Here is a 17,298-nt window from a genome sequence, read left to right as displayed (position 1 = left end):
ATGCGGCAACAGGGAGAGACTCTTGATGGGTGATCAAACCACCATTCGGGCCGAGATTTATGTAGAAGTCCACGAGGTAATCGTGGACTCCTTGCCGGAATTCTCTCGGGTTTCTCCCGGAATTCTCGGAATCGGGGTTCTCAGGATCCTCCTGAGATTCTCGGAGATCTCTGACTTGGGCGGAAACTGCTCAAGCCTCTTATACGGCTAGCAAGCCAATCGCTAGCCGCCACGTGGGAATAATTTAGAAACAGCCAATAGTGGGGTACGAATTTGCATGCGAGCGGCGGGAACTCCTTTGCACCGGGGATTTCTCTCTGCAGCTGAGAATTGCACCGTGCAAAGAAAGCTCCATGTGGCGGGAAATAATTCTGCAGTGCCGAAGCACACAAAATCATTGGGTCATGACACCGTTTAAGGTCAGATTTGCAAGAGTATGATTGTGTCTCGGGAGATTTACTAAAATGCCCAAGTACATTAGGCATCTGATGTGAACTAAGAGAGAAGTAGGCATCTAATCTAACTAGAACCTTTAATAAATCCCATGAGACCACTTGTATCTTTGAACTCCAGAACACCTTGAAAAATTGGGCCCTATGTCCCTCGATTACACAGACTGACATCCACATGATGGGATGATATTGCATCTGCTAGGGATAGGTGCTAGAGTTTGATTTTTAGCACAGCTTTTGAAATAGTCTTCTATGACATTTTCATGAGTAAGCTAAGGTAATAGTGTCTAGGTAAACATTTTGGGATGAGATATCAAACAGGGTTCCCCAAGAGGTTTGTCCTGGGCCTGGTATTGTTTAATGTCTCTTATTCATTATGTTTAAGATGGGATTGACTACGCACACTGCCAGTTTGCAGATGACACCCCGCTGGGTGGAGTTGTAGCCACCCTTGATAAATTACCTTTATCAACCTGGAAACATTGTCCAAAATGAATCAAATGCAGTTCAGTAAGGACAAGTGCAAGGTCCTTGCACTTGGTATGGAACAATCATATGTACAAAGAGAGACTAAGGAATGATGAAGTAAGCTCCAATACTGAAGTAAAGGACATTGGGGGATGTAACAGGGAGCCTACGCCCTGTCACTTTGAGAGAGGGAGAGCCAGCAACTGCGGGGGAAGAGATGGGGCAGAAGAGAAAAATGGGCAACTAAGAAGAAAAAGGAGTAGTAGCTCCGAGACTACAGAAGAGCTGCAGGCTACCTATATGGAGTGGGACAGTCAATGGCTGCTAAGGCTTCACTTCACCACCTCCACACAAACACTTCAGCTGCACGTGCAGTTACCCCAGCATGAATCCAGAGAGGCCCTGCAGTTCTTATTACTCCTACACCCGGTCCAAAACCTGTAGGGAGCACCTTGCCCTGTGTAGGAGGGGCTCCTTAGGGGATCAAGCAATCTGGGGGCAATTTTGGGTCCCAGGGGGAAAGAAATCCCCAAGGAGTGAGTGCCCCTATCACATGCACACCCTCCCCCCGCCAAAAGATACAGAATACAGAAAGTAGGTGAGGACTGCCTCCGGCTGCTCCTAATGCCTCTACCAGGGATGACCAGCCCTTCCCTCCCGGCAGTAATGTACCTCATTATCCTTTGCAACTCCCTTTCACCTCAGCCCAGCCCCTCTCCTTCCTCTCTCTCATTTGCTGTGGATTCAATCCCTTTGGAAGGACTCCACTTAGTGCAGGTTCCTAGGCAGGCATACAGTTTTACAGGCCATGCTGAGAGGGGAACAGGGAAACATAACCCGAAGTAGTTGTAGAAGAAAGGACAGCCTCACTAGTGGAGAATCAAGGAGCAGTAGATAATAATGAGCTATAAAGTCAATTCACTCCCTCAAACTCCACCCAAGTAGAAATTCAGGTATCACTACAGGACTATGCATTTTAAACTGTGGAGCAGGAATCAAACCAGGGTGTAACTTCACCACTCCACCCCCCTGTAATCTCCCCTGAGCACCCTTAGCAGGAGCTTCCCCAGGCTTTCAGCGAAGTCCTGTTCCTACTGACTGGATATATCTATTTTTACTGTGAACTGCAGGCTCCCATAGACAGTAATGGGTTGCAGCCCTCCTTGCTACTAATTTGGTCAGCAGAAGTCAGCTCCTTTTTCTCCCCTGCAAGCATTCCAGTGTATAGACCCTTCCCTATCATTGTGCAAACATTTAGGTAAGGACTCTGGATCCCCACACTCCCACCCTGAGTCACATGGGAAATAAACTGCTATTACAGTAGGAGGAGCATCAGGGAGATTTATAGAGAACAGGGAGGGCTGCCTAGGGATAAGCATGCAGAAAAAGAGAGCAGCTGGGGCTGATCAGTACCTCTTCTCTGCTTGGAGTTTGTGAGTCTAGGCAGGCAAAGGGGGCTGTAAATTACTTCAGGAATGCCATCTGTTGAGCCTAGGGGGCAAATTGCACACACATGTGTGGAAATCAATAAGCCTCTCATTCTAATTAGGCTTGACTCTGAAAAGTGATGCAGTCTCTCCCCTGTGCACTGTCCCTATGAGTAGTCTGGTTCAAGCTTTACCTGAAGTTCTTTCTAAGGGCAGGGTAGTCACTGGGTCTCTCTCAGGGAATTTTTGAATTTATGGTTGGTTTCATATAATCACAGAAAATTAGGGTTGGAAGAGAGGTCATCCAGTCCCACCCCCTGCTCAAAGCAGGGTCTTCCCCAACTAGATCATTTCAGCTAAAGGTGTGTCTAGTTGGATCTTAAAAACCTCCAAGGATGGAGAGTCCACAACCTCTCTGTGTAACCTGTTCTAGTGCTTTCCTACCAAGAAAGTTCTTCCTTGTATCTAACCTAAACTTCTCTTGCTGCAGCTTGAGCCTGTTGCTCCTTGTTCTGTTATGTACCACCACTGAGAACAGTCTAGCTCCAACCACCCTTCAGGTAGTTGAAGGCTGTTATTAAATCTCCTCTTAGGAATAGGACAATTTTTCCATTACTAAAACTTCCCAGCCCTTTTTAAACCAACCTGTGATGTTAAGAATGTCACTTCTCTTCCAGGCTTTTGCAAGTGTAATTTGTGCAGCTGTTAGAAGATGAGTGATCAATTCCCTATGACTCTTATATGTTGCAGAGTTCTCAGGAAGATTCAATAAGAACACTAAGGAGTTATCTGATAGCTGGCATTTTGTTCCCTTACCATGTCTCTAAACTTTTTCCAAAACAGTTTGATACTGAGACACAGCCATCATATATGGTATAATCCCCTCAGACTGACTGCACGCTTTCCACAATTTGCCTGTTCTGATATCATACATATTTAACTGGGGTGACATATAGCATTGATGTTGAATTTTAAAATAATTTTCTCTTATTGTCTTGCAAATGGATGTGTGAGGACTTTTGCTCTAGATGGTCTTTCTATCTCATTAGTCAGATTCTGAACTTTCTCAGGTGACATTTCTTTATTTATGAGGATATCTTTGATTACAGCCTTGAAAGAATCCTATTAAAACATTTTTTTAAATTTGATTTATATTATTTTTAGTGAAATAACGCCTGATCTCTTCTCTAACGGCTCAAACTCCTTCCTGATCAGACAGCAGTATGGTATTCAATTGCCATATTTTCATCTCCCGATCTCTAGTAAGTAACAGAATTGGTTCATTGACTGACCTGGCAATTCCACCTTGTTTTCTTGATATAGCATTGTATGAAATCAGGATTACGTCTATTTGTGCATATAGTTTGTGTGGGTTGAATAAAAATCTTTCTTTTGGAGTTAAACATATCCTGGAGCCAAAGTACATGCTTATCTACTGTTCAACTTACTGTTGTGTCTGATATACTATCCTTTGTTAGAGTTCTGTCAGACCTATCTATTTTTGGGTCCGTTTCACAATTGCAATCTCCTCTCAACACAACATTTCCCTCTTCAAATGTCTCCTAAAGTTTGAGAGAGATTTTTCAGGAATGAGATCCAGTCCTCTTTAGATGCACAAATGCTCTCTAAAGTTAGCATTTGTCACTAATAGCTCCATTAGCAAGTATATATCTGCCACCCTTATCCATGTATTTTTCTTTTAGCTGAAAAGGTAAATGTTTTGCTATGATAATTGCAGCTGCTCTTCCATTCAGTTCACCTGAAGATATATATGGGGGGTGGAATCATTTGGTTTTTATGTAATTCATACGTCCCTCTTTAAGCTGGGTTTCTTGAATGAAACAAAAATCTGGTGCTTCTTCTCTGATGACTTGTAGCACCGTCATTCTTTTAACATCATTGTTAAGATCCTTAACATTCTCCGGTAAAATAGAGTGGTCCAACTGGTAGCCCACAAGAGGTAAAGTTGCAGTACCTGGGCTCCCACCCTGCCTCTATTCCTCCCATTATTCCCACCACCTTTTTTTTAATTAGGTTCAGTCTAACGTTTCAAACCTCGCTTCTAGTAGCATACCAAATGCAACAAAACTGTGTAGGATATACTTATATTTAGAAAACTGCTTCCTAATATTCATGTTCATAAAGATCTTTTTGCAAATCAGTAGTTTGAAAGCTCTTTATTTCCAGGGGAGAAAGGGCAGTTCTTCCTCTGGCTGAGAGCTCCTGGGTGACTCTCATCTTCCCAGCCAGGGCTGACATCTGTCCCTGGAAAGAGGCAAAGTGACCATCCTTGGGTCCTCCAGCATTGTACTCATTTGTGTCTCCAGCATTGCGCTGCTCAAGCACTGCACAGTGTCCAATGTAGGTGTAGCCTGGCTGAGATTCACTGATACAGAGACACTTCTTGCTGTATTGGGATCCTTTCCAGTAGAGACAAGCCCGAAAACTCCTTTATCGAGGTAAAGGTTTGTATATGTCTCAGCACTTTACTGAAGCAATAAAGCTAAAACCACAAAGACCTTTTTAATCCAAGGCCTGATATTTGGGGTACCCCCCAGCTCTGCACCCTAGCTCCTCAGCACTGTGGGGACCAGGTAGGGCCAGGGACTGGTTTTCCTCCTGCTCACCTTTGTCACAGCACAGTGACTGCCCAGGGAGGCTGCAGGGAAGGGGGCTGGTCTGTAATTCTCTCATCACTTATTTTTCCTTCTGCCCTGTTCAGTCTCTCCTTTTTTTTTTTTTTTTTCTCCTTTCTCCCTCTTCCCTCCCCTCTGCCTGGGACATTTGATCACTGTCCTATGTCCAGGGCCATTCATTCTCCTGTAGCTGGATCAGCTTTTGCAGTTCAGAGAAGAGCTTTGTGTTTCTTTCTCTCACCATCTGCAAATGCTGCTTGCCACATCCAGTTTCTTTTACTTTCTTGACCAGGTTAGTTACATCATCTGCAAATGCTTAATCTAAAGCAAGCTTTGGGAACTCCTGCTTTAGCCACACATCTGCAGCTTTGCACAAACCCCTTAAAATGGCCAAGGCAGGTGGTTTTGGCTCTTTGTTTTCCTCTGTATCCCTAGATTCACATCCCCAGAGCAACTTCAGCTCCCTCTTTCAGTTCTCTTCTATACAGAGTGTATATTTTGGCTGTACCACTTCAATTTACAGACACACATTATTATCTCAATAGGATTCTGGTTGACAATGTACAAATCAATTCTTATCAAAAGTCAAAGCATCAGTTGTTACTTTTAACTACTATTGTTTTCCAAAGAGCAATTATTTTCAAGTGGCCTGCCCTAATATTAGTGGCCTTGATAAACTGATTCTTATTCTACTTTCCAGGCCACTGCTTATGGCTTAAACGCAGCCTTCTTCATTATTGTTCAGGCTTATTGACGATTGATTATGTACCAACTAAAGTACATAGTAGTCATAACTTAGGCTTGTCTTAAGTCTTTAGTCCACATGTCAGTGTGGTCTGTCAGGCACTGACCACATCTACAGTTTACAGGTTCTCCTATTGATTTTCCCTGGATCAGAATTTCATTTATGTTGACTGTGTGGATGGGGGCTTTGCCTTCCTCTGCAGCACAGGCAGTGTCCTTCCTTTAGCATCTTCCGAGCATATATTAACTACTTCTCATTATTACATTGGCAAGGCATTAGAAGTTTCCCCTTTTTTCACTTGTTGCATGTTGTAGGGTGCTCTTGGTGTTTCAGGTACAGTACTGTGGCTTGTAGATGAGGGTCGCAGCAATGATAATGGGAGTTCCTTGTTAAAGATAGCTTGTGAATGCCAGGGACTGGACTCCATGGCATACGAGGCCCCTTCCAATTCTGTGTTTCTATCCATGCAAATTTTAGTGCCATCTATACGATCAGATATCTGTTGTATTTTCTGAGGAAACATCATAGGGGCTGAATATAACCCAAAGGACACCCCGTGGGAATAGTGTATCTCCCAAATAGAGTGCCGAATATTCACAAACATATTCCAACTGGCTCAAGCTAGAACCTCTTAAGAGGTAAAGTTGCTTGCAAAAGTAGAAGGGGGATCCTAGTCCAAGAGCTTGAATTCAACTGCTTTGTGGAAGCTTGAAAAGCCAACGCATGAGCATGATGCAGCAATGTCTGCCTGAGTCTGCAAACTGCCTGAAACAACAACTTGGCAGGGGGGGAGATGAGTCTCCTCCTTCACAGACTATTGACCCTGAAGGTTAATGGTGGCACATCAGCATTGTTATCTGTTTCATAATTGATCCAAAAGCTCAAGAAAGAACAGGGTGGCCAGGGTACAAAGTTCTGTACAATCTGTTGAGTTTGGTGTCTCATTACCAAAGCAACACTCTTTTAAGCTCTTTTTAATTTCTCTATCTCCAGCCCTCCCTTTTCTGTCTTCTGAACAGGTCTTTTGGTCACTGCCCTTTTTCCAGGGGTTTTGACTTTCACTTCAGCTCCTGCCAGTGCTACTGGGAGCAAGAGCCTGTGGGTCAGTGACAGCAGCAGCTCTGGGACTTGTGAATCCCTTGGCTCAGAGGTGGGTGAGGAGGGGCCATGTGGTCCCTGCCTATTCCAGCACTTTCCCAGGGGTCCCACTCCATTGCCTGGAGTCTCCAGCTCAGGAGCTGGTGTTGGCAGAGCCCAGCGCTGCCCTGGGGGCCTGGTTTTAGCCAGCAGAGAGAATGCATGATCCCTTCACCCCATCCCCAGGCTGGGTAAAGACAAGACCTTTAAGCATTTCTGCCTCTGATGCAGCCTTCACCGGTGAAGGGGCAGATGAGCAGGCTATACTCTGCACTGTGCTTGATACAGAAGCCTCTGGATTTGGAAGTGCTAAGTAGAAAGAGAGCTGAAGTTACTTCTCTACAAGCAAAAACCACAGCCTGTTGGTGAACATGGCTAAGAAAACCCCCACCTTATTGTTTCTCTTCTGGAAAAAGAAACACAGCCCAGGAAGGATCTAACTGAATTATTTCTCTCTTTCCTGAACAGAGAAGCCCCCAAAACAAACAGCCCAAAGACCAAACCCTAGTGAAACCTGCAACTATTACCGTCCAGAGGGCAACGTGGACCTTTTTCCTTCCCCTTCTCTTTTACCTCCTTCTTGTAGCCCAGGTTTACATCAGCCCTGATTTTCTTTAGTCTGGGGGATGCCTCAAGACAATCTTCAGCACCTCCCTGATGCTCCTAGAGTTTCATCACTTACGTCCCCACAATGCTACTGAAGATGACAAGAAACTACTGTAAATGTGAGATGTGGTCTCATTGCCTTCTTGCAAAACAAATCAGACCCTCAACCAAGCAATGATCATTGTGCAGAAGCTGGAGTTGGAATTTGGAAAGTACAGAGAGGCGGGGAATTTGAATCTGTCTGGTTCTGGGAATGCATAAAAAGCTCATACTTCCCACGAGTGGAGCACGAACAGTGATATCTTCCTGAGTCAGAAGGCAGCCTGAAACCTATCTCAGAAGGGCAGGTGAAGATCCCCCAAACCCCTTTACCAAATAGAAATCTAAACACTTAAATATGATACAGTAGTACTAAGATCTGTTGCCCAGGGGAATAAAGCATTCAGGAAAAGGCAGGGTGGTTGTGCTACAATGGGCTGTGGAAGAGATGTCACTAAAGGATCGATCATTATGCAGAGGTCTCCACTGTGATTCTATTTTATAGAAATACATTACAGAGGAAGGAGTACAGTAGGGACGAGGTTTCTGAAGCCCTGAGCTAAGAATCCTTTAGCTGCAGGGCACTGGAGGGGGAACATAAAGAATCAGCAGATGGAGACAAGGCCCTTCAGAAGTGTTTCTTTAAGCATTTATCTGTTCTGGATTGAAGTCTCTCTGAACCACAAGAGTCAGATGGAAAATCCCCATTTGACCCAGTCCAGCTCATCCTTCCCTTCTACCTAGTCCAGAAAACACCAGTCCAGGGAAACTTGGACTCCAGTGACGATGCCCAGCATCCTGCCGTGGGACTCCAGACCCAGTCTGTTATAGATGATGCTCCCCAGAGACTCCAGCAATAGTGGCAATGCGTGAGCAGACATAACGGGCGAGTGGCACCTGCTCCCCTCCTCCTGTATTTTCCTCCTCACAATGGCTGCTTTTGCTTGTTCTAGCCTATGAAGATTTCCAAGCAACTGCAACATAAATCCTGCAGCATATCATCTATGACTTTGCAAGGAGGATTACAGGAAGTCAGTGATCCATAGGGACTCTCTCGCCAGGCATCTGTCAGTGATGCATGGGAAGGGAGGGGATTTCAGTCCAAAGAGAGGAAATCACAGGGGTATCGGGGACTTTGAATGTGCCTTCTCCCTTCTCACAATTTGGTGTGAGGCATGCAGGCACAGAAGTAAGGTGGAGACGCTTCTGGGCTTCTTCTCTGCCTGAGGTTTTCTAGAGAAAGCCGAGCCAGGGGTCACCAATGAGATTAACGGCATCTGCTGTTGCTCTTCAACCCCGGACTTGAGCACCGGGTAATCAGAAGTTGACTAACAAAGGCACAGGAGAGGGTCAGTAATTGTGTTTTTCCCTTCCCTTGGTACTTGTCAGGGTGAGGTAGGCTCTTTGGTGTGCAATGAGGTGGCAGCTGCGTCTGAAGCTCTTCCCACACTCTTGGCATTGATAGGGCTTCTCCCCGATGTGGACTCTCTTGTGTCTGGCCAGGTCTGAGTTTACAGCAAAGCTTTTCCCGCAGTCAAGGCAGGGGTAGGGCCGGTCTCCCATGTGGATGCGGTGATGCCGGTAGAAGTCCGACCTCTCACGGAAGCTCTTCCCACAGTCTGGGCACAGAAAGGGCTTCTCCCCCGTGTGCGTTCGCTTGTGCCTGATGAAGTTTGAGCTCCGACTAAAGCTTTGTCCACACTCAGGGCAGCTGTACGGTTTCTCTCCCGTGTGGGTTCTCTGGTGCCTCTTGATGTCGGAGGTGCCCATGAAGCTCTTCCCACAGTCAGGACATAAAAAGGGCTTCTCCCCTGTGTGGCTTCGCTGGTGCCTCAGGAAGTTGGACCTGTGACTGAAGCTGTGGCCGCATTCGGGGCAGGTGTAAGGCCTCTCCCCCGTGTGGGTTGTCTGGTGTATGAGGAGGTCGGAAGTGCCCATGAAGCTCTTCCCGCAATCAGGACACATGAAGGGCTTCTCCCCCACGTGGCTTCTCTGGTGCCTCAGGAAGTTTGACCTGTGGCTAAAGCTGTGCCCACAGTCAGGACACACAAAGGGTCTCTCCCCTGTGTGGGTTCTCTGGTGCACCAGCAGGTCTGAGCTCCGGGTGAAGCCCCTGCCGCACTCTGTACACTTGTATTTGTCTTCACGTGCATGGAGTCTTGGTGGGATCAGAATGTCTTTGAAGTCCTCACTATCATCACCACAGCAAGGAGAGATACCCCAAGTGTCCACTAAGGGGTCTCCCTGCTGGAAGTCTGTACACAGATTGAGGGAAGCATTCCCTTTGGATTGCGCTGATGACTTCCCGCATGGTTCAGCTTGCTCAGGACCTTCCTCCTGAGGCATTGCTTCCTCATTCTTGTCCACCACCCTTTCACCTACTGGGACAGAGACTATGAGTCACTAAACTATGTCTGTGCAGTTTTACTTAATGCACCGAAAAGACTTTGAAACCGGTGGGAAATCCCACTCGTGCAAACACAAGCACAGTTGCAGCACTGTAAATGGGAAATCTCGTGGTGTGTACATGCAGCCAGAGGCTATAGCAGTGAAGACAGTGAACCTCAGAGGAGGATGGGGAAAGAGGGAATCAACCCAAACAAATGCTTGGAGAGTGATCAAGGAATTCAGTCCTCTACAAGCCCTTCCCCCATGGACAGAGAGAAAATGACCCATTCTGTTTCCACAGCACATGCGACTTTGCATGGGGAAGGGGGTTTCTGGAAGGTGTCTCTCAGACGGGATATCTGGGAGTGACATTTTGCCATGAGGACAAGACAACTGTTGGATACTATTCAGGCCTGGCCCAGATGAGGCAGACCCGAGGTCTATGTGGGAGTCCTGACAGTCTTTGTGTCAGGCTAATCAATCCCTCACCCATGAGGATGCTCCTCAGCATCTCACTCTCTGTGGAGTATTGCAGATCCAGGACCCATGGCTCTTCCCCTTCTTCCATCTGGGAGACCACATCCAGTCTGGGAACTGGAAATCCTGCCAAGGAAAAAGTGAACAGGGGAGACCAGGGATTGCTACTTATGCAGAAAATATCTGTTACAATGCTCTGCTCTGAGACTCAAAAATCTTCAGGGACTAGGATCCTTGATGACTCCAACACATTGATGGTGGTAATCCTTTTACTTCTCATTAAACCCCCACAGACCAGAGCACGCTCCACAAATCAAGTCAGTGCCACAAAGGATGGGGGAACAGAGATTCTCTGTGTTTTCATGACTGAATATGGACAGATACACACAACACTCCTTCCTGCTTGACACCAGGAGCATCCCAGTGGTGTCTTTCATCTTCCTGTTGCAGGGGATATGTGGACTGTCTCACATGTGCTCACAGCCAATCTGTCTGACAACCAGTCCGTCTCACATGGGCTATCAGGGAGATGATGGGACTGAATTCTTGCCAATCGAGGCCGTGTTTTCTCTAGGGAATGTGGCAAGTAAATCTGCCTGCAGTTCAGCTGACCAAGTCAGCTGCAGGGTACACAAGGCTCTTGAAGCCTCACTGCTGTTTATGAGGTTAATTAAACCACCTGTGAATGGGATCCTGGAAGACCCCTGGGGAGAAGCTCAACCTAGTTGCCCAACCATTCCTCTCCCTCCCCAGCTTTAATACCTTACCGAGTGAGGCCACCGTCTCATAATTCTCCTGCATGACGGCACTATAGAGAGCTTTCTGGCCGGGGTCCAGCAGAGCCCATTCTTCCGTGGTGAAATACACAGCCACCTCCTCGAAGGTCATAACCTCAGGTGTAGCCATTTCTTTCCCCGTTCTATGAAGTGGCTCTGGAGTGAAACATGGAAGTTATTCTCTGCTCTGTCAGGGTAAGAAGGGAGATCAGGAAGATATCTATAAGACCATTAGTCCTTTTCTCACCCACATCCTACCCCCCTCCCCAACCTCTTTCCATGCAGACAAAAGATCTAGACTCAGCGGTTTTCAGGCTGTGGTCTGTGGATCCCTGGGGGTCCACAGGTTGTGTTTAAGGGGTCTGCAAAAGATGACTATGATCAATCAGAAGTATGTGAATACCCACACTTACAATTCAAAGGGATCCACACCTCCATTTGAAATTTTTTAGGGGTGCACACATGAGAAAAGGTTGAAAACCACTGATCTAGACCTTGCAACTGGCAGAAAAAACCCAGGCCATTTTGTTCCAGGACAGGCCCAGCTTTTCTCACCTGACTTACGTCTGCTGTATATTTTTCAATGCCTTTCTTTTGAGACAGACAAGGTTCCTTGGGTGAATTTTGAGACAAACTCTGGAAAACTCTGGAAAAGTTCAGAATCAAAGAATCCGTAATGTTTATAAGATTGATATTTGAAGGACTGTCACTGGCATCTGTGTTAGCATCCTCTGAGAAGTGGTAGGCACTTTCTTCACATACCCTGGAACCGCAAGAAGTCTTTGCATCAGATACACTCAGATCTCATTTTTAAGGTTTTCTTTGCTATGGTGACAAATGGAGACCTCTGCAGAACAGCTGAGAGTTTGCTCCAGGTTCTTCACCCTCTCTCCTAGTCACAGTGACACTCTACACATTTGATAAAGGCGCTCAAGGAAAAATCTGCTCCGTAAGTATGCATGTGTGTCCACAGGACCGGGAGAGGATATGTTTCATGCTTAGGGAAAAAAGGTAAAAAATCAGGGGAGATTTTACAATATTGAGGAAATGATGGTTCTCTCCTCCTCTCTCCCTTTCTGCATTAGGCTGTGCATGCATTGACATTACTGATGAAAGAATATTCTTTGTTTGGGCCAGAATCAAGGCTTCTGCATTGTGCCAAAACACAAAGTCATATGTGGACAATCAGAAGACAGGTCAGGCATTGAAGGGGTACTGCTGAGTTCTTCTTTGAGACACTTTGGGGCAGATATTCAGAAGTGCTGATCAGCTGCAACTCAAATGGAGGAGACTGGGATTTCAGCTGCTCTGAAAGGAGATTTACAGAGTTCCTTAGACCTGAGGCATTCAAAATCTTTGACAAATGTGGCCAGATTGTATGGATGTTCAAATGCCCTGACTTGGGGAGGTCCTAGACCTCTGTCACTCACCCCATTGTGCTCTGGAAATGCAGCATTCAGCAAAAGACTCATCCTTTTGCACTGTACACACACACACACGTATTGCCCATTATCTTATTTTAGCCATAAAAATAGCCACAGGGATTCTTTCCTACTGGTAATAGGTATTTCCACCTTGGTCAGTAAAAGAGCCTCCCTTCCAGGGTCATGAGAACAATCCAAAGAGGTAAAAATTACTGGGCATTTTGGGGGGTTTAAAACTTATACTATGCAGCACCTGAAAGGCTCGAAGAGGTTTCTTTGCACCGAGTGTTTCTTAGTCTGAACATCAGAATATCAGGAGAAAGAAGTCTCCTCTGGAGGAGGGGATTTTTGAAGGGGCTTCAGTTCCTTTCACACCCTGCGTTTCCACAGGCTCTTTCCATGCAGATTTTCTAACACCTGTCACACAGGCAGAGCACTGTGCAGACCAGGGCTAACCCCACTGAGATGACTTTATCCTTTCTTTCTGTGCAGGGCAGCTGCAGGGAAAGGGCCTGGGAGCTGGTCACCTCCTTACCCACTACCTGCTCAGCTGCCCCTTCCCATCTTGCTTCCCCCCACTTTTGCCTCTCCCATTCTCTCTGGCTGAGACATTTAACCACAGCCCCATGTCCAGGAGCATTCACTCTCAAATAGCCAGATCTGCTCTGTGAATGCTACCGGGAGCAAGAGCTGTGTGTGTCAATAAGGACAGCAGCTCTGGGACTCGCAGAGCAGAGATGGGTTCAGAGGGGTCCTGTGTGCAGAGCCCCTGCCCTGCCCATCCCAGCCTTTTCCCTGAGGTCTGTTCCCATTACCTGGAGTCTCCGGCTCAGGAGCTGGTGTCAGCAGAGCCCGGGGCTGCCCTGGGGGCTTGTTCCACCCACAGAAGGAAATCCATCTCTGAGCTGGGCACTGAGGGGCTTGGATAAAGGTCTCTCTCCAGCACAGACACCACCAGTCTGGAGCAGCAACTGCTCAACTCCAGCTGGATACATTAGCTGCATCTGACCTAGGAAGCTCATACACTGGAGCAGAGAAAAAGGGAGAGGGAGAGGGACTTAGTAGTAGCCAGAGCCCTCTGGCGGCTCCAGGAAAGGAAAATTCCCTCCTTGAGCTTGCCTCAGGACACACACACAGCTCAGGGGAGGTCCAGCCCGGACCTCCGTCACCTTCCTGAGCAGAGGGAAATGCTGCAGCAGTGATTCGCACCCAGGGTGCTGTGACACCTTGAGGTGCTGCAAGATCCTTCTAAGGGTGCTGCTGGGTGCCGCGCAGTATTAGCACTGTGCAAACACCGACATGTGCTTCACAGGAGAAATCCAGAGATTTCAAATGGGAATCCTCGGCCTCCAAAACCGTCTCCCCAGTTCTGGTCTTTGTTGAGTTCTTTGCAACAGAGGAATTGCCCCATTATTTTTCTGCAGTCAAAAAAAGAGTGATGGCTAAGAGCTGGCGTTCTCAACCTTTTTAGACTTTTGAGTCCACTGGTCTACAGTGAATAAACCAGCAGAGAGATGTGCCTCAGTAGTGTCATTCAGGGCTCTGGGCAGCCCCAGCCTAGGACCCAGTGTCCATTGATCCTGAGTGTCTTTTAATTTAGAGACCTTCTGATGCAGTCTTCAGGCCTTCCTGGAGGTGCTCTTTCTTTCCTGGTTCCTATCAGCTCCCACTGCTTCGGCAAAGGTAGCAGGCTGTTCTTTGTGGATCCCAAGTCCCCCTACAGCCCCCAGCTGCCGCTCAATAGGCACATAAGAAGCAGGCCATGTAGGCTCTGAGGAAGAATTTGCCTCTGTGTGATAAGGTCCAGCCAAACCCCAAGGAAGGACACTCCAATCCCAGCCAGGGCATCAGGAGATGAAGGAGCCAGAAACCAGCAGCCTTGTTATTCAGCACTCCCAATCCTTGTACGCCTGCAAGATGCTGCAACAGCTGCACCAGGACCAAGTGCATGTGTCAGATAAGGCCAGAAAGCTGATAAAGTCCTCTGTGAGTGGCCTCTACAGCTGGGTGTCCACAAAAGTTGAGCAGCTGAGAATGAAGAAGCAGCTCCCTGCCATCAGGTCTACAAAGATTTGAGCTGCCCTTGGAGCTGGTGGTGCCTGAGGAACTGGCCAAGCGCATTGTCACTGCCATCTTTGGGAGCGCTCCGTAAGGGACATCTCTCCCCTTCCCCCTGGGTACAAGCTGGCTAAGAGAAGAGGAAGAACAGGAAAGGAGAAAGAAGAGGCATAAACTCCAGCCTGAAAGAGACCCTGGTAACTGCCTTGCTCAAGATCTTGTTTTATTTTATGATGCCCAGAACCCTGCATAGCTACTTGTTGTCCTATGGGCCAGCTTTGCACACAAGCTACTCAACCAAGAGAGCTGGTTCTAGGAGCTGAATCAGCAAAGAGATGTTTTCCATCTCTTGTTTCACAAGACTCACAGTGTCTGAGAGAAATGATGGAGGCCTGGTAATGTCAGCAATAGGGAAAAACAAGGGGATTCAAACTGGAAAGACTGCATGCAGAGCACAGTATTCTAATGCAGTATTCAAAGTATTTGACAGGGTGCTGTCACAATAAATCAGGTCCTTTGCAACAATATTTTGCTGTTGCATGATTCATTTGTCTCTGGGAATAACAATGGAGCTAGGCTGCATTTGGGGATGTAACATTAAATATTGAGAGGGTCACGTCATGCATGATTAAGAACTGCCTTTTCACTATGTTATATTTGAAAAAAACAGTTACTCAAGGGACTAAGGGGTTATGCCCCACTCCAGAGACTTTTAATATAGAAATGCCATTTCTTCCTAATCAAGAAGTTTCCTTCCTGCATATTATAACTTTTAAAGATCCAACTCCTAGTACTGGAGCAGGATGGTCTATTTAAAGGGTTGCAAATTCATTTTGAAATAGCCAAGAAACTCTGAGGCCAGGAAATGATTGTGGATGGTACTGAAGAGGTCAGAGGGGAATACTTGGGGATGCATCACAATGACACTAACACTTGCTTAGCTAATGATCAAAAATTACCACTAAGTTGTTGCCAATATTTGTTCTGTATCTTGTTGGTATTGTAAAACCGATTAACCAGCTCAGATTATTTCTGATCATTTCAGATTATTAACCAGCTGTGATTCTCTCTCACTGGCCTGACTATACATGCTGAACCATGAAGCAGTGAAGTCATAACTCTCATTGCAGGGTTGAGCTCCAAGGCTGTGAAGTCATTGCACCAATATAGCATAATCATAGTCCTGTGGCAAAGACAGCCTTATACAGCCCTGTGACATCTCGATCTTTCAGCCAAGATGGTGCACAGAAGCTGGGGAAGTCTCTACCCTACAGCCAAACAGGCTCAGACTGCTGCTGTTCACAGCTGTGTAACACGCTGGCTCTCTGTCCTGCTCTCCCTCTAGCAGCTCTGGGCCATAAAAAATGGCAAGAAGCATGCATTGTGATTATATTCCCATAGCTGCTACTGCTGCTCACTGGCATTGTCCTCCCTCGATTTAATTAGTGTTGTTTTCTTGGGCATGCCTGTAAGGAAAAGTCTAAGGATGCAGGTGCATTTTTTAAAATTCTTTTGAAATGCCTGTCACTAGTCCAGAAATGTTATAGCTAGGGGAAAAAATTGCAGAAGCTCCACCCAATTGCAACTGATGTGAACAATGCACCTTCTACAAAAGCTGATGAGAGCAGAACCAATTTAGGGAACCCCTACATTGTTCTGCTCCAAGACTCACCTGCTGCCCACCACTTACTCTAGCAATAAACTGTCTGCAGTGGGGAGCAGGAGCACAGCACATGCACCCCCAGAGGTGATTTCTGCTTCACCTTGTAGGGGCACATGGCTCTCCTATCTATTTCTCTGGAAGAAGATGCCTCCTTGGTTCCATAGAAAGTGCCTGGATCTCGATTCACTCCAATAGGAAATTTTAACCTGTGGTAAGATGCCTCCATCTGCTCAGAATCCTGCTTCCCCCTGACTTACAAAAGGTGTAAGTGTGTTAAAATTCTCTCTTAAAATTCATTGACTCCTCTGTGAAATCCTATGAAATATGAACTTTCATTTCTACCCAGAACTTTTACAATCTTTTCTCCAATGCCTGATGAAGGGTGTTTGTGTCTGAAAGCTTGCAATTAACAATTTTTTTTTGCAAAAAATCTTGTTGGTCTAATAAAAGGTATCATCTCTACTACGAGTCCTGATTGCCTTTAAAATTCTCTGGACATAGCAAATGGACAAGTGTATGGACAGCATAAAAATGATCGTTGCTTCTATCATGAATAGCCCAGGTATAAGACCACCGACCCAGAACATATGAGACTTGGATGCTAGGCCTCAGCATCAGGGATTTGAATGCACATCTCCTCTAAACTAAGAGCACCCTAACCTCCAAGCTATGGAGCAGACAGGGCTGTGTACAACTCTCACCTCCCCCTCACCTCTTGAGACTGGCCCACAGGAAGGGACAAGGACAGAGTCATGCAACAAGGGCAGCAAGCAAGCAGGGGCCTAGCTCTGTGGTCGAGATAGGCGGGCACTGCACCTTACACGGTTGGGAACCCTGGGCTTTATGCATTTCACTCAATGCAAAGGGCCTCCTGGGCTACTGAGTCCAGTCCCCTGCATTCTCAGGCAATCGCTAACCTAAGGAATCATTCAAAACGGCCACTTCAAACCCTCATTCCCAACTACAAAACACTCGTGCAGAGCTACCAAGTGGTATGTTACT

At 46.6% G+C, this 17,298-nt stretch overlaps 1 protein-coding gene across 5 annotated transcripts; it reads right to left on the bottom strand.

Annotated features, from left to right (window-relative positions):
• Positions 1-7,932: 7,932 nt before the first annotated feature.
• LOC106722842 (zinc finger protein 135-like) lies at positions 7,933-16,629 on the bottom strand. 5 transcript variants are annotated; one of them, XM_014525192.2, is made up of 5 exons: positions 13,391-16,629; positions 11,707-12,459; positions 11,143-11,338; positions 10,388-10,501; positions 7,933-9,891 (listed from the first exon to the last, which is right to left on the bottom strand). In XM_014525192.2, exons 3-5 carry the CDS (start codon positions 11,279-11,281, stop codon positions 8,861-8,863), a joined length of 1,284 nt encoding a protein of 427 aa, XP_014380678.1. In that variant the 5' UTR covers positions 11,282-11,338; positions 11,707-12,459; positions 13,391-16,629; the 3' UTR covers positions 7,933-8,860. The 5 variants fall into 5 exon arrangements, with proteins under 5 accessions (XP_014380678.1, XP_014380679.1, XP_014380677.1 ...); XM_014525193.2 differs by having other exon boundaries at positions 11,707-11,914; XM_014525191.2 differs by lacking the exon at positions 13,391-16,629 and having other exon boundaries at positions 11,707-13,376.
• Positions 16,630-17,298: the final 669 nt, after the last annotated feature.

This window comes from Alligator sinensis, unplaced genomic scaffold, assembly GCF_000455745.1.
Source record: "Alligator sinensis unplaced genomic scaffold, ASM45574v1 scaffold1391_1, whole genome shotgun sequence".
Taxonomy (NCBI): Eukaryota; Metazoa; Chordata; order Crocodylia; family Alligatoridae; genus Alligator; species Alligator sinensis.
The sequence above is the reverse complement of the archived record's forward strand: the minus strand, read 5'-3'. Positions and strand labels throughout refer to the sequence as shown.

Bases quoted from the DNA above. Each gene is read 5' to 3' on its own strand.
- LOC106722842 (XM_014525192.2), bottom strand. From the start codon at position 11,281: ATGGCTACACCTGAGGTTATGACCTTCGAGGAGGTGGCTGTGTATTTC. The intron at 10,502-11,142 runs GTAAGGTATTAA...TTTCCTTGGCAG, and splicing joins TGAGACGGTGGCCTCACTCG to GATTTCCAGTTCCCAGACTG. The intron at 9,892-10,387 runs GTGAGGGATTGA...TCTCTGTCCCAG, and splicing joins GCTGAGGAGCATCCTCATGG to TAGGTGAAAGGGTGGTGGAC.